Source organism: Osmerus eperlanus, chromosome 1 (genome assembly GCF_963692335.1).
Source record: "Osmerus eperlanus chromosome 1, fOsmEpe2.1, whole genome shotgun sequence".
NCBI lineage: Eukaryota > Metazoa > Chordata > Actinopteri > Osmeriformes > Osmeridae > Osmerus > Osmerus eperlanus.
This window is the reverse complement of record NC_085018.1, coordinates 20,829,936-20,846,482: the sequence shown is the minus strand read 5'-3', so window position 1 is coordinate 20,846,482 and position 16,547 is coordinate 20,829,936. Positions and strand designations below refer to the sequence as shown.

Genomic DNA, 16,547 nt, shown 5'->3' with positions numbered 1-16,547 from the left:
CCCTCTCTCTCTCTCTCTGTCTATCTCTCTGTCTCTCTCTCTCTCTGTCACAGACACACTCTTTCTCTTAACCCACACTCACTATTTCTGTGTAGGGAATTGAATCAGTCCCTTCTCTTTGCACAGTGTCTTTTAGAGTTTACCTGCACGGAGAGTGGATCTTTTTGGAAAGAGATCATGGCCTTTTGTACAGGCCAAGGAAGACAAAAAAACTTGAGCTCACATGTTGTGTGTCCAACTGAGAGAATTCAGACTTGCTTTGATTCATGTACAGCTGCAGGTGTGTTCACGTACCTTCATTACTACATTCCATCAGTAGGCAATCTATGTCTCACAAATGCTAATAAGACATCATAACAGTGAGGGATGAAGCACCTCTCTTTCCTTTCTGACTGCAAACACACATGGCTCCACAGGGGTAACACCACAGCATCTGCTGTTATCTTATTCCCACTGAAATGCAATTACAGTAATTACGTAATTTACATTTTCTTGTGAATGGCATGACAGGTGTGATACGCTGTGACCTCAACGCCCCATGCTGAGACCTGGGAGACATCCTGGTCTCCCAGGTCTTCTTCTCTTCTCTCATTCCACGTGAGGTCGGTCCTCCACTGTCCCGTCACACTGTCATCATTAGGGGTATTGAGTAGTCAGTCCTTGTGAAAGGGGCCTCCCTTGGCCTGTATCCTGGCCCTTGTTTCCTTTGTTCACGGTCCAATTCCGACACAGAATACGTCCCTTTTTTAACAGTCTTTTTGGGGACGTGTCCATGGCTGCCACCAGCTTCAGAACGTTGACTGCGCAATTACTTTCTCTCGTGGACAGGCAGGGGAAAGAACAGGTCTCTATGGAGGCCTGTCGAGTCCCAGCACATGACCAGCACAGAAATGCTGACCTACTTGTTCTAACACAAACCCACAGGTTATTTCCACAGCTACTTCTGTCAAGGGATGGAATGTTTAGACTTTGTGTATCTTAATCTGGGCTCTTAGACCAACAACACAACAACTCACTTCATGTGAGTTGTTTAACTATGAAACACTGAGCTGACTGCACAGGCTGTACACATGCTGTACCAGTAATCAAACATAAAATTAGAAATAAAACCATTTAGAATTGCTGTCGCGTCAATCCGCTGGGGACTCACCCTGTGTCAATGAAAGTGTGCAGGCTTGAATAGACCCTCTCAGTCATTAGTATATAATGTGCAGCCTTTATCACATCTAAACCTTCAATAAAGTATGTTTTACATTACTTCCAATCAAACTATATATCCGAGAGTCAGCGTATTCATCATGTCTAATTGCCATGCTTCAACATGCCATTGATTCCACCCTCACTATGTTTCCCATCTCCTCTCAATACTTCAAATGGTGATGGAAAGAAGAAAATTGGTTTTAAGAAAGAGTGGGCTACACCTAGTCATACAAATGCTGCGTGCATTCGTTTATTTCTCCTCACCTTAGTGAGCGTGTAGGATGGAGGAGAAACAATTGGCTCTGACGGGTTAGGTTAGGAGTGGACCCAAGTGAGCCGATATATGTGAAGTACAGTAATGTACCAGCATATTGACAGTAAACATGTGGTACACACTGAAAAATAAAAATAAAATACACTGTGAGAATTTGAGGCCAAAACTGTCAGTCATGTAACATGTGCAAACATATTCAGATGTTGCTTATTTATAGTAATCAAACATTATTTAATTCTTCACTGAATTCTGTTCTGTGTGTCTGTAAAAATGGACTCCACTCTCTCTTTCTCTCTACCTTTCTCATCTACATACTACTGTAAAGTGGGTGTCCATTTCTGACAAGGTGAGTGGATGACTGCTGTGCTAAAACTAGGGATGAGCCAGGGAAATGGTGCCTTCCAAAGAGGGAGGGATGGATACTTGCAAGGGGTGTTAAATGGGTCTAGTATCCAAGCCTGGAGTTTGGACCTGAGAGAGAGAGAGAGAGAGAGAGAGAGAGAGAGAGAGAGAGAGAGAGAGAGAGAAAGGACATTACTACTGTTTTACAGGGTTGTGCAGACACAAGGGCTGGTCTGCTTTGGTGGGTTGGGTTGGACTTGGCACAGGCTGCGGTGACAGCTGTTCCGAAGTGGTGGGAGTCCCAGAGATGTGAGATGGGGAAGTGTGGGAGCAAAACAACATGTAAAAATTACTGAAATACTGTTGGCCTGTTCTCTACACACAGTTTACGACATGCGCAGGGAGAAAAATGGTAGTCAAAAATCAACTTGAGAGAAATGGAGGTAAAACTGAAAGATTTGTATCTCAAAGTGATTTCAGTCCTGCAGAACACATCATAGGGGGATTTTCAATCTTAAACAATGAGATCAAATGCATGTGTCAGTTAGCATGGCATTGATTTCCCAAACACCTATATTTAGTATTATACATATCTAAATCCATAGTTGTTATACTTGCATAGACATAACATTACATTTGAGGATTGTCAAAATTCCCCTCTTTTAACGTTTTGGTAAAGTTTTTTTCCAATACAAACCCAAGTATTGTTTAAAAATGCAAATTGTAATTATTGTAAAGCTCAACCTTGTGTAGTCTTAACATTTTGCATACTCCCCTTGTGAACCATGTTTAATGGGATATGTTTAGAGCTGGGACAAGTTTAACATCATCAAAAAGCACAACAACGTTTTTATTGACTTTTACACTCTCCTCATCCCCAGTCCATCATCTATCTTATCTCATTAGACTATAACTCTTGGAAAGTGCTAGATTGGACAATCCCTTCATTTAATCTGCTCAGTTAAAGCTTCACTTTGTGATGCAGGTGTTTCTTAGCTATATTTATGCCTAGAAGACAGGCTGGCTATCTTATATGGCACAGGTCCATACAATCACCTCACTAGTCCATGCACCATTCCCATTAGAGTCCTATAGACTCACAGCTCCATAAATGATAGTGCTCTGGACCATAGACCCTATCACTGGAACACTCTATCACAGGCACACTACTATACAGCAGTTATTTCTCCCGGCCATTACTCTTAGTTTAGTTCTGTCATGACAGGCGCTTGTTAACAGCTAGTATTTTACTGTGCCAATTTCACACTGCAGGTACTCAAGGCACCTTCCCTTTGTGTAACCCAACAGAGAGAATAATAAATATCATCCTCTCTCTCCCTCCATTTTGCTGCACTGTATTTTTCCCATGCAGCCCCCCCCCCCCTGCAGTCCCTCCCCTTCAGCTCATAACTCTGGGCTGCGTGCATCTGCCTGGCACGCAAGCACACTGTGAGCAACAAACAGAGGAGCTGGCGGCACTGAGAGACCATGCCCCCTTGACCACCAGTGTTCAGATAGAGAGAGAGAGAGAGAGAGAGAGAGAGAGAGAGAGAGAGAGAGAGAGAGAGAGAGAGAGAGAGAGAGAGAGAGAGAGAGAGAGAGAGAGAGAGAGAGAGAGAGAGAGAGAGAGAGAGAGAGAGAGAGAGAGAGAGAGAGAGAGAGAGAGAGAGAGAGAGAGAGAGAGAGAGAGAGAGAGAGAGAGAAGAGGAGAAAGTTACCATCTCCAACACACCACCCACAGGATCTGGGCACCAGTTGTCAGGGAGCTGAAATTCTGCTAGTGCAGCCTGAGTGTTTACAGCTTTCACACCAACATAGTGATCTGTGCAAACACAAATTCTTACACAGAGATGCACAGAGACGAATACAAAAATGCTTGCATGACCATCAACAAATAAACAAGTGGACATGTACCTATATGGTAAACTCACATTACTATACACATGCACAAAGGCACATCTCAAACAAAGACACACACACTTTCATGCACTCAGCCACGGACAGCTTCTTGCCTCCGCTGGGCTCTTGAGTACATAACTGGGTTCATTTTCAGTGAATTGTCAGCATGTAACACTCAGTCCTGGCAGGCATGTGGGATTAGAATGTAAATTGCTGGTTCAGGCTAGGTATGGCTAAAACTAAGCTGCTACACTTGTTCTGTGCTGGTCTTCCATTCTTATTCTACACCCTATTTCATCCAACACCACTCGTTTCTGTCTGTCTGGCTGTGGAGTCATTCCCACTGAGCCTGCAGATACAGCTCGTCAGAGAACATGGGGACTGCGCTTAGTCTCTGGGCCAGCTGCAGCAGATGCAACTTTGTTTGGGAAGTGTGAGACCACCAGAGGGGCTGGGGGAGAAACAAAAGCCCCATTGGCACCACAAAAACAGTCAGATGAGCACAGCAGCCGGCACAGGATCATGTGGTGATTACGGAGCTTGAATGAGACGAGCTGACTTCTATTAAAAGCACCGTGCTCATAGCATATTTCAATCTCTCCAAACGCTGAAAGGCAAAAAGTATAAAAGACACATTCGTCTTTCTTCCACACGACAGTGCAGACACATGCACACATTTGCCAGCTGTACAACTCACAGAAGATGGTATCAGAAGAGAAAAGGGAGGGGGGGTTATTAACTGGGCTTCATTAGAAGAGAGAATCTCAATGCAGAAGTGGGCAGTCTTGCTTTAAGACATGTGATCTGGCTCTCTTCAGAGCTCTCCCTCTCTCTCAGACCGGGCTGTATTGAAACACATATACACACACTCTAACACACACACACTCTACTTAGTGCACTGGAGAGAGGGCTGAGCCTCACAGAGTCAGTGCAGCTTCTCAATGAGGGGACGGAGCCTAGAGAAGACAGAGCAGTTGTTTCACTGGAGCCTATCGCTGTACGCGTGTGAGAGGGGAAGTGAGCAGGCAAATTAACTCCTTGTCCTCACGAGAGCGTTCACCTCCAGAGGAGCAGTAGAAGAGACAGAAGGGAAAGGGGAAAGAGAAGGAGCTGCCGTCTGTGGTTGACATCAGGTGACATGATCAGCCCTCCATCCTTTCCTACTTTGTGACTGGTCCCTTGGCTGTAAAGGTTTTTTTTTTATTTTCTTTTTTTGTATCTGTACACGCAGGGATTTCAGACGGACTGATTCAAGGGGGGCCAGGGGAGGGAGTAGTAACAACAGAGAGACATCTCCCCTTTATCCTGCCTTTCGGCTAATTTGTGGACCTGGAACTTTCCCTTGGAAACCCTGTCTCCAGACTATGGATGGATTTAAGACTGACTAGTGAGTCTGTTGGACAAACGCTGATCTTGACAGGGATTTGTTTCTTCTGATCACACCACCCAGGTAAGGGCGTCAGGATATTTTGTGTACGTTGAAGGTGCATTGTAATCATCTTTTGTTAACTTGGAGAAGGTGTTGCTATTCTACAGTATGGAGCACATGCTTTTAGAGTGAATCAGCGGAAGTCAGTCAAGAGAAAACACCTGAGTGAATAACGCATGTGATTAAACCTGCATTATATCCTACCTGTCATTAATTAAACATATCATGATTGAAACACAGAAGTATAACAATGTATAGTGTGTCATGGAGTTTTGTACTGGTCACATTTGATCTCTCTGACTAAAGTCCTGAAAGTTTTATATAGACCTACATTTAAGTAGGGCAGATGTTGCAAACATATATCGTTGTGACATCACGTAAATGACTGATTCCAAGGTTACAGCAAGTTGAATGTCCAAACCCAAACTGCTCTTCTCATCTTTCTCTCAGATGCCTGTAATTTTAGATCGAGATTTAGCAATGACGCATGAGGAAAGGAGACCTCAACGTAATGTTAATATTTATAGAGTGAATGTGATATTCCTACCGAGGCAATAACTAAATGTGCTATCTAACTGAAAAAAAGGGATGTCATTTCGGTAAACATTTTGAAAGAAACCCGTTGTCGTGGCAGGGGGCAACGCGCGCTCTTTTTCTGCGATGATTATCAGTACACTAGATGCACGTGAAGAGCCCGGCAATGTAACATGTATCGTTACTTGTCAATAATTGATTGCGATGTGAAGGTATGGTCTAATCAGAATATAAAATGAATTGTAAACGACTGAATGAACATGTGCGCGAGTCCACTAAAGCTTGCATGATTGCTTAATCGACGAGCACACGAGCTAGAACCCGTACGTTTTCAAAGTAGCAAACAAGCAATGTGCAAAACAAGGGCATCAACTAATCGAATAACTGAAATTGTCCTGCAATGTTAAAATCCACAACAAAGATTATAAATCCGCCAGGCCTGCGTTGTTATACTAATTTTTCTACTCTCCTTTTTCTTCTGTTCGTGTGCGTTGTCGATAACGCGACCACATTCTTGTTTTGACTTGGATGCGTGCCGATGCTTCAGGATGCTCAAGCAGAACCAAAAGCAAGATAGAGTTAAAGAACAGCTTATTTTCCCTTTCCGACGTGCCTGCCTGTTCACGCAGAATTTTGATTCTTCTTCATATGTAGAGGTATACAGACCGTAAAAAGCTTACCCGGGGGAACAGTTTACATTTTGACAAAACTGAGGATTATAGAGATTTAGTACAGGAGAGGGGATTACAAATATGCCGTAAATAATTAAATGCTTAATTTCTGGCCGTTGAATATTCAGTAACTGACTGTCAATGTCATTTGAGGGGGCACTTTTAAATTACGTCTTTAATCTTATGCATACTATTACTGTTGCCTGTTTATATAATGACAACGTGATTTTAAACTATGGAATGGCTATTCGTTCTATAGGCCCTACAAAACATCTTCATATGACTCTTCACATCCTATGTGTTCAGTAGGCCTGAGATATATAATTCCCCCGTTAATGAAAGATGATTATCGTCGCTTCTAGACGTTTGACTCAGATTCATGTTGCAGCACATTGTAATAACTTACTCTTGGTGTCGAAATGTTAAGGTACTTATGTATTATACTTTACAGACCTTACATTTAATTGATCTTTTACACTGTTCTAACGTTTGGATACTTAAGATTATATTTTAGACACCTGAAAAGAACGACCTTGTGTCTGTCTCCCCAGACAATCCTTTTGTTTCCTAGGACATCCTCCACCCCTATCTCGTTCAATGTCACTCCATGATTTCATCCATTTCTTCTCTTTCGCTCAAACTCCAACCTTGCATTGCGATCATTTTTGCTATGTCTTCACTCCTATTTAGTTAAATCTTCTCGTGTCCATCACGGCTGATTTCTAACCTGACTGACTGAGTTGTTCTTTCTCGTCCTCTCCATCTCTGTCTGTCTGTCTACATGTCTATCTGTCTACATGTCTGTCTGTCTACATGTCTGTCTATCTGTCTGTCTACATGTCTGTCTATGTCCTTGTCAAGGTTAGAGGTGTCCCTGCCATGTCCTGGTTGCTGTGTGTGTGGATTAGCCTGGGCCTCTTGCTGCTGTGCCAGGCTACACTCTACCAGACCATCCAGCAGCACCACGTGCCCCGGGCTGGGCGTAGCGACATCCAGTACCTGGGTGAGTACCGTACCCATAGCTACTTGTACCCATACCTGTAACTGTGCCCTGGCCTCATCCCAGGGACACACTATCTCTCCTTTGTGGTGTTCATTTGTTATTGTGAAAGGGGAGTACTGTAGTTCTACATTACATTTAGTCATTTAGCAGATGCTCTTATCCAGAGCAACTTACAGTAAGTACAGGGACTTTCCCCCGAGGCAAGTAGGGTGAAGTGCCTTGCCTAATGACACGTCATTTTGCACGGCCGGAATCGAACCGACAACCTTCTGATTAATAGCCCGATTACCTAACCGCTCAGCCATCTGACCCCCAAGTTCTACTCCTCCAAATGATCTCATGTTGTGTCGTTCCATCAATGGTTGCTCTGTGGTGAATTGCATGCTAATGACACACTGTCTATTCTTTTGTAGTGGATGTTTGAGAGTGAGTTGATTTCCATGTTTGCTGAGCTGCAGCTGCTGGTTTAATCAGAGGTTAGAACCCCCTCCTCCTTCTCCTCCTCCTCCTTCCCTCCTCCTCCTCTCCACTTCCTCCTCCCCCCCCCCTCCTCCTCCTCCTCCGCGGTGCCAGACAGACAAAGAAGACTTTTTAACACGGAGACCTAGGAGGAGTGGATTTTCAGCGTCTGACTGCAGCGGCATCCTGAATCTATCAGCCTGCTACATAGATAGGACTGGCTCTAGGCTAAAATCCCCATCAGTATGCCAAGAGTTGGAGGCGGCTTTGATCACTGTGGCTTAGATGGAAATGACAATTATGTTTCTCTCTAATTCGCCCGAAGCATTCAGCAATTAAACCCAGTTCCTTTTCCACTGCAAGGGAGAAAGGGGAGGGGAGTCACTGAGGTGGGTCTGGTTCCCTCCATTAATGTAGGTGGAGCAGCGTTCCTAAGCTGTGGTGGTGTGTATTTGGTAGCTGCACAGGAGAAGTATTTTGTTCTTTTGGTTTTATTCAACAATGACTTTTTCCCCGAAGCTGCTGACGATGACAGTATTTCAAACTCAGTGTGGCTCGGCAAAATCCCAATGCCTGTTAAACATTGATGCTATCTGAGCTCGTTTCATACTCCTATCTGTGTTGCATCATCGAGGGAGAAAGCCGGTAATTGAAGCACAGCAGTGGAAAAAACAGCCATTGATTTCTGGTGACTTGTGATGGGCGACAAGATAGCTGAACACCAATGGGGGTTTTAAGCAGGTGGCTGAAGGAATGGTCTTGGGCTTACTTTTGGTGTGGAAGAGCTGACACAGTGGGATTCTAGAATGTGTAAGGGAGAAAGTCCTCACCTAAAAGCTTTCTGTTCTCATTAATTGGAACAAGAAGTTGAGAGATGAGCGACAGAAAGCTCCAAATGAATTTTTTAAAACTTTGCCTCCAGGTTTATTAGGGGCCTAGTAGAGCTTGGTCCCTGAGATGTACAGGGAAGTGCATGCCCTACCGTGAGTGTCTTTTGAATTATGCAGAGGTCCACGTGAAAACAAAGAGAAAATCTGGCATGCAGCATATAGGAAAGTTAGCCAGGTTATAAGCAAGTCAGAAAACCTGCTCTTTTATGTGAAAGATTTCATTAGCTCTTTCTCACACACATGCATGCACACACACACCAACTCACTCTGAACCCATTATAATGTGTGGCATTTTCTCTGGGGATTAGGCAAGAGAAATGCATGAACTAGAGTAGGTGAATGAGTGTGTTAATGAGTGTCCAGGAAAAATAAGAATAAGTTAATATAATTTTGTGCTTTATTAGTCATTTAAAGCAAGATTTTTCCAAGACTTTCCAGAGCTTGGTTAATGGATTTTATTTCAGACATTAATTTGCTTTCATTAGTATTTTTATGTGGCCAAAGCTTTCTGTTTTCAATAATTATGGTAACATGAGCCAAATAAATAACCGTAAAAAGAAACCTTTACTAAGACCAAACGATGATAGATGAGGTAAGTAATGGACAGTTACACTATATTGCATCCATAATCATTGTAGGATGTGTTGATGTTTGCTAACCTAATAATCAAACCCCCACATGAATCGGTCCTCGTTACTGTGGATGTAATGAGGACACTCATTTGTTGTTGTGAAACTGAATAGTTCTATTTACCGTAGGTCATGGTTTCTTAAGGAGATATCCAGAAGTAGGCATCCATCTTCCTCCACTGCTATGGCCTTAACTGGTCTAACTACAGCTGCTTTCTCGGAATTGAAATGCTATGATGAATATTTGAATTAGAATTGATTTTATAATTTGAGTTTGCTATCTCGTTTCACTGAGAGCAGAAACACAGATATCCTAAAGAGCAGTACACAGAGAGCACATCTCACAGTGATAAATATGTTTGAAATGTTTCAGAAATCTAATGCCGTTGAATGGGTTGCTACTGTATAATTTAAAAGTTGTCCTCATGTACGAGTGTGGGAATTATTGTTTTTTCGTTGCACATTACACAGTAACCCTGCCAAATTAGCTTCCTATGCACCACAATCATACCATTTCGTAAAGAGATTAGATATTGATGATACTCAAAACAAACATTTGTGGTTTGCCATTATTATTGCTATGTCATCTCTCATTATAGATTGAGAGAGACTGATGAGAGACTGATGCTTTAGGCTCATTAGGCTATAGGTTGTGCTGATGGTTCTTGGTTGGGCATTGATGTGGAGAGTTGATGACTAGTGCTTCAGTTTTTTATAGGGGTAAGTGAATTGTGGGTGATGTACAGATGTTGGTCCGGGTGTGAAGCATGGTTGAATGCCTATAAAACCACATGAAGCTGAACAGGCGGGGACGCACAGACAGGGGGCTGTGGATAGATCTCAAAGCAGAGGAAGCGAAGGTCATGTTGTATTAGATACAAATGTAATCCTCAAGCCTGCTCAGGCATTTAACAATATTTGAAAAATCGGCTTATCCCCATCTGCAACACTGAGCTGACAGAATAGACACTGTACAATGCATGCATCCCAAAAAGTATGACTGGAGATAAGGATTCAGCTTGTTTTTACATATTTATCTGAATATTTCCGTGACAAATCGGGTGGTCACTGCCGAGGCTCAGAGTGAGTAACGAGACGTCTGACTGCTCCGTCACCTGCCCAGGAAGAAGCGCTGCTTCCTCTCCCATGAGCCCCTGCTCCACAGCCTCCCTCCCGTCCCTCCGCCGGGCAGAAGATTGATGGCGGCCCGATTCTGGGCAGCCAATTCTGGTCTCTCAAGAAATAATCCAGTACATTGACAGATGAGCTGAATGTGACGTGGCGCTCAGGCCCGCCTCCACTTCTCTCTTCACCTGCCAGCACACACGAGTGCCTCCTGCCAGGCCTGCTCCTGGAGATGTCCGACTGCTGTGGAGGAGTCTTGTCTGGGTCACATCGGAACGCACTGTCCAAGGGCTGAACATCCATATGGGACTGTTTGCTTTAGAATTGGGTGTCTGTCTGATGCAGTGTCTTGTCTTGACAATCAGTTGCATTTTCTGTCTTTGAGATATGCATGTTCATGGTATGGTGATAAACTGTAGCAGAAAATGGCCACAGTGGAGTACTGGACGCAGTGCACTTGTTACGCTGACAGCCTAATGATTTCTACATGGGAAACATAATATATTATCCAATGCATAAAATAGAGGAGGTGATGGTTTGTAAGAGGAAGCCCTTACTACCAAGGCAGTGCTATTATAATGATTTAGATCATTGATTTGAAATTGCTTACAATGACTAACCTAATCACAGATGATTGGGAGGCGTTTTAATTAGCTTAATGTTCAGCGTGCCATAATATGCAATACTCCCTCAATCTGGGAAACCTTCTGAGGCAGAAGAAAAAAATATTTAATTACTATGATTATCAATGACAGAAATAACCACACACAGTTTAAAGTGTCTTAAAGTTAAATGAGATTAATAGTGAGAAATGACTACTGTACACTGTACACGAACAAGGTTGAAAGTTTATGTTGGTGTGGCCATTGGGCTTCATGTGTTATGACATTTAGCTGTTGGTTGAAAAGGAATGTGTTTTGTATGTTCCTCTGATGTGCTTTGGACATACAGTAGGCGTGTGTGCTGATGACCATTAATCTGGATAGAAGAGAGGATGAGGACTACCTTGAATTCCAGACACTTGACATCTGAATGCTTGATTGATTTTTCCGTCAGCGGCTGCTTTGGAAGATGGATGGTTTATCTCAAGTGTTTGTTTGAGAACCTTTGGCAATTATCTGCACCAACACAAACTTCCAAATTCTCCAAGACTCGTTTCCAGGTCGTCTTCCTTTGCCTGCGATGGTGGTCTTCTTAAGATGTCTGAACTATGACATTAAAAAGAAAGACACTTCAGTAGTATTGCAGTGTTAAAACTGAATGTAGCTTCTCCCAGCATAAATTGAATATATTGTATGTGACTGATTTGTTTTGACAATTTTGGTTCAGATACTTTTGCATACAGCCACAGGGCATGCAGTTTATGTCACTGAATGCAACTTGAGACTCTTTTATGTGCTTTTGCTTGGCTACAAATCTGAAACATTTTATACACACTTTTGATTGCGAGGACTAATTAGTGTGAGAATTGGAAACAGTATTCAATTAGATTTTTCTCACTTGAATAGATGGTGACTTAATCAGATTTGCGCAGTAGATAAAAAGGAAATGTTTGATCAGGTTGGCAGCAATGACTTAAGGTATTTTCATGTGCAAACACATGGAACAAATAAACACACACACACACACACACACACAAACAAACACATAAACACACACACACATTGCTACCCCCCCCACAGTAAGGACTGCGGGTCTTAAAATATTGTGACAATTTTCTAAATGAGGTGGCAGAAAGCAGAGCAGAAAATGTTTTCAAAAAAAGATTACCCCTCAACATTTTCGCATTTACTCAAAATCAAACAATGCACTGCTTTAGAGACTGAATTGCTCGCCGATGAAGCAAAATATTAAGTGACACAAATGTAATTAGAAACATTCATTTTCTTGCGTACCGTCTGAGACAGCCATCTTTTTTTGAGCTCAAAACCTCAAAGCCTTTAATCTGGTTCCACATTGGGTTATAATTGCTGTGAAAACTGAGGGCTTTAGTAGAGGGTTCATCGGTAAGGGCTCTTACTCTCTATTGCACGGCATGCCCTTCGAGATAATGAAAGCAACCTTTTTAAAGCCAGACTATAACCGACTGATCATTCCTGTGCAGAACACCACTCTCTCACCGGATTATTTTTTTCTGTCCCACCCCCCAATCTCCTCGTCTCTATCTGCCCCTCAGACGATTTGTCATGGATCAGATGAGACAATTTGTCATGGATTAGTGCACTTAAATGTCTGTGTGATAGTGGAAGCAGTCACTGGAAAAGCTTAGGAATCCTATTACACTGGTTTTTATGGGCGGCGGGGGGAGGGAGGGATAGAGGTTGAATTGGCACTTTATATGAGCCTCATACCATCTCTTTTCTCTTACCTCTTAGAAACGCTGATTCATCTCAGGCCGACTAGGAGGAGGTCCCACTGATATTCATATTGAATTAATACAGGGCCTGTGTTGAATTATGTTTGAGTTCTGACTCTTTCTGTTTCGTCTCTCACTATACTCAGTCAGAGTTGCATTATAGTAATGTATTTCAAAGCTTCTGCCTTGCTTATTCAATGATTGCTAAGATGTATGAGCGATCATTATTATTTGAGTGTTTCTGATTCCATTAATAGAGGTACAAATGGAGATAATATGTAGTTTTATAATCTCTCTAGGTCTATTGAACACATTTTATACCGCTGTAGCAAGATTGAAAGATTAGTAGTATTAACTGAGAAGTAATGTCCTATCACTGGCTCTTCACTGCATGTACTTTGATGTTTTTTTTGGTGAAATTACGTGCTAGCAGATTAGATCCTGTTTCTTATCTTGTCTGTGAAGTCAGAAAGAACAGGTGCTGTTGATCACAGACTGCTCATTCCACAACTCCCGGTGAAAAACAAACAAGAGAAGACAAGCCAAATCTCCAATCCAGGAGGGAGGTGTCTCTTCACTGTCACAGATATGGGACATCCAGCACAGAGATGATCCAGTACTTGGCACCGTAGCGTAGAACCGTAGGAAAGTGTGAGCTTTGTCTCATACTGCTTTGCAACCACTTCTGGCCTCTTTTTAGGTTTGGCTGAACAGAAATAGCTTAGGTATGTTAATGAGGTAAGAAGACACAGGCAGGTCATTGAAATGCAGCAGGGATACTTTGCACCATCATTTAGAGCCACTGCGAGGGACTTGTGTAACTCATTTTGTGTTTTGTTAGTAGAGCACTCACTGCCGCAGCACCTCATTTTCTTGGTGAAAATTGGTGAAAATTGATTGTTTTAAATGTTGTACCAATTTGCTTCTATTCGCACAATCCATTTAAATGTTTGCATTTTTCCCTACACCCTTTCAAATGTAGAACTTTTTGTGAATGGGTACAAATAATGAGAAAGGTCGTTCTCAATGTACTCTTTAGTCACAGCAACAACTCTTCTCCTTGGAGGGGTACGTGGGCAGGCAGCCAATAAGATGACAGAACTCGTCTCTCGTTGTTGTGTTTTGACCTCCGTTGTCTTTGCCATCCAAATTGACTGGTTCTTTCAAAATGCAGCGTGCAACTGAAAACTTCACCCACTGTTCTGCCATGGATCTCTCCATCATACAGGTTAAAGTAAACACAGATGGAACAACTGATAACAAACTAGATTTGGCTTCAGATCTGTATCAATCGTATCTTTTCGCTTTGTTCCTGGTTTAACCGCAGAAATATTTATACAGTAGTTAACATCTGTAGTTTGGCCTTTCAAGCCTGGCGTTTGTAACGCTCCCCCAACATTCCATCTTTATGACTGTGTAAGCAGAAACATTTCTAGCAAATTATAGACCTTACTTTGAGATGTACTTGTCTGGAAATTCAACCCACTATACTTTCATTCGAACAGTGATGTCAAATGCAATGTTGTATGATGTAGGATTGGAAAATAAAGACACTTCTTTCCGCTTTCTTGAATACATTTCTGCTTGTCACAAAGCATGAACACGAACCAATTGAAAGTCCCCGAGTGATCGGAAGCAGGGTGTAGAACGCTATTTGTCATGTCTGATACGTCCACCTGTACCTGAGCAGGTTCACTAAAGCAGGGTTGCACTGTCTCCTCATCTTTTGTATCATCTGGAGACCTGATCCCACAGGGAGATGTTGTCAGGGGGTTCCCAGACACAAGACCTGCCTGCTACTCTGAAAGTAGATATATTTTTGAGGCCGTGTTGAAAGCAGGTCTGTGTAATATATCTCCATTTGCCAGAACACCTCTGATGCATGCCAAGCTGACAGAGCATGTTCCATTGTGTTGCTTCCTGCTCTATCCCTGGCTTGTTACTGATTGGCTGGCAGTGTGGTAGAATGAGGAACGGGGTGTTGTCGCTGTGTGTTTGACTGTGTGGCCTAATGACCCAGAGGACTCCTCCTCTTCCTCTCTGTCTGGTCATTATACATCCAGCCCATCTGTCTAGCCCCCCCATCCCATCCCAACCTCTCCCCCCCCCCACCCCACCCCTTTCACCCCCAACCCCCTGCCCCCACACTCTTTATCCACAAACAACTGTATGTATCACCGTTAGGGTTTTTGGCTCTGCAGGGCTCCCAAAACAGATGTAAAACAACCGTTTTAGCATGGGCAATTAAGCAAATCTGGCAGTAGGTATTTAGATGCAATTTTATTTATAAGAACCACAGGTCAAGCTGGCTAGATACGATTTTCAGTTCTGCATGTTCTGATGTGCATTGTCCCAGACGTTCCCACAGTCTGGGCAGAAACCACCGCCCATTACCCTTTGAATCCACCTCAATGCTGTCTTCACTGCAAAAAGGACACAAACACAAAAAGGATAGGTAAGTCCTTGACAAGATACCTTCTGAATGGCCTCCAAGCTGGTGCACGTTCATAAAATCAAATCTGACAGATTTGTTATGCTCCTGGATTGGGGGCAGAAAGGTACAGATAATGTGTACGGTGTGTTACTACATCAAAACAAGATAGTGCTGTGCCATGTTTTAGCCATGTTTTTCTGAGCTCTCCTCCAGCCCTACCCTGGCTCTAGCCAGTATAACTGCAGCACTGTGCAGATCAAAGAAAACCCAACAGTAAATCCCTCTGTGGGGCCTGTGAGGGTTGGGGTTAGATTGTCTGAGGAGAAGCAAGGTGCTGTGGGAGCTGTGCTCTCCCTTACAAAGATACAAGCTTTCATCCAGTACAATATGGCTTTTGAATTTAAGGAGGACAGGACAGGAACAGGACAGGAACTGGTCTTAATGCGGTAGTCCTTCACAAAGACCTATCATGTCCGTTTTCATACTAACATTCATGCAGACGTGTTCCCATTGCAGAGTTAAAGTAACACAATCAGCCTGTTTTGCAAAGTGACCCATACACCAGAGGCTAGAAAACTCCCAGGCAGACATGCTATCATGTAGAGTGGCTGTTCTCTGCCATGCATAGCATATGAGTTGTGTGCGTCCTGTCGCAACAATCACGCACAGTATGTCACTTGTGTGCCTCTGTGCACGATCGAGCTGTGGCGAGGTAATTAGAATTTCTTTGTGATTCACACGAGAGGGTAGATGGAGACGATGCCTCTGAGTTCTCCAGCAAATGAGAAATGTCAGCCAGAACCCAAACAGAGGCAGGCTGGAGGGGCTACGCACTCACATGCTTTGACAGTTTCTTCCACTGCTGAAGTTTTGGTTGGATAAAGGAATGGTGAGAGAGTTTGGGCTATAGTGGGAGGATGAATGAGACTGGGAGAGATGGGGAAGATAGGGGATGAGGACAGAGGGGCCAAAGGATGTGGGCAGAGTGGAGGAAGAGAGAGAAGTGTGTTGTGGGGTGCAGGCTAGAGGAGAATTTCACTGCAGGCCTCATTAGAGTGGGGGAGTGTGTTATTGTGCTCTGGAAATATTCGTTTCTGACAGGTCATGTTTCCTGTCCTGACACTGTGACATAGAGAGTGACACAATGTGAGTTTGTGTGCATCTTCATGCACGTGTGTGTGTGCGTGTGTGTGTCGGTGTGTGTGTGTGTGTGTGTGTGTGTGTGTGAGTGAGTGAGCCTGGGGACTGTGGAGAGACATAGTATGACAGTGGCAGCTGTGTGTGCCATAGAGATATGCCTCA

The 16,547-nt window shown here is 43.3% G+C and overlaps 1 protein-coding gene across 3 annotated transcripts in view; it reads left to right on the top strand.

Annotated features, from left to right (window-relative positions):
- The first annotated feature begins 4,607 nt into the window (after positions 1–4,607).
- Positions 4,608–16,547, top strand: part of LOC134026774 (chemokine-like protein TAFA-1) — a 91,348-nt gene continuing 79,408 nt past the window's right edge. Inside the window, exons 1-2 of one of the 3 annotated variants that reach the window (XM_062469730.1) lie at positions 4,608–5,165; positions 7,216–7,352. In XM_062469730.1, coding sequence (XP_062325714.1) covers positions 7,229–7,352 — 124 coding nt within the window. In that variant the 5' untranslated portion in view covers positions 4,608–5,165; positions 7,216–7,228. The remainder of the gene's footprint in view (positions 5,166–7,215; positions 7,353–16,547) is intronic. The other 2 variants (XR_009931384.1, XR_009931383.1) reach the window with 2 other exon arrangements.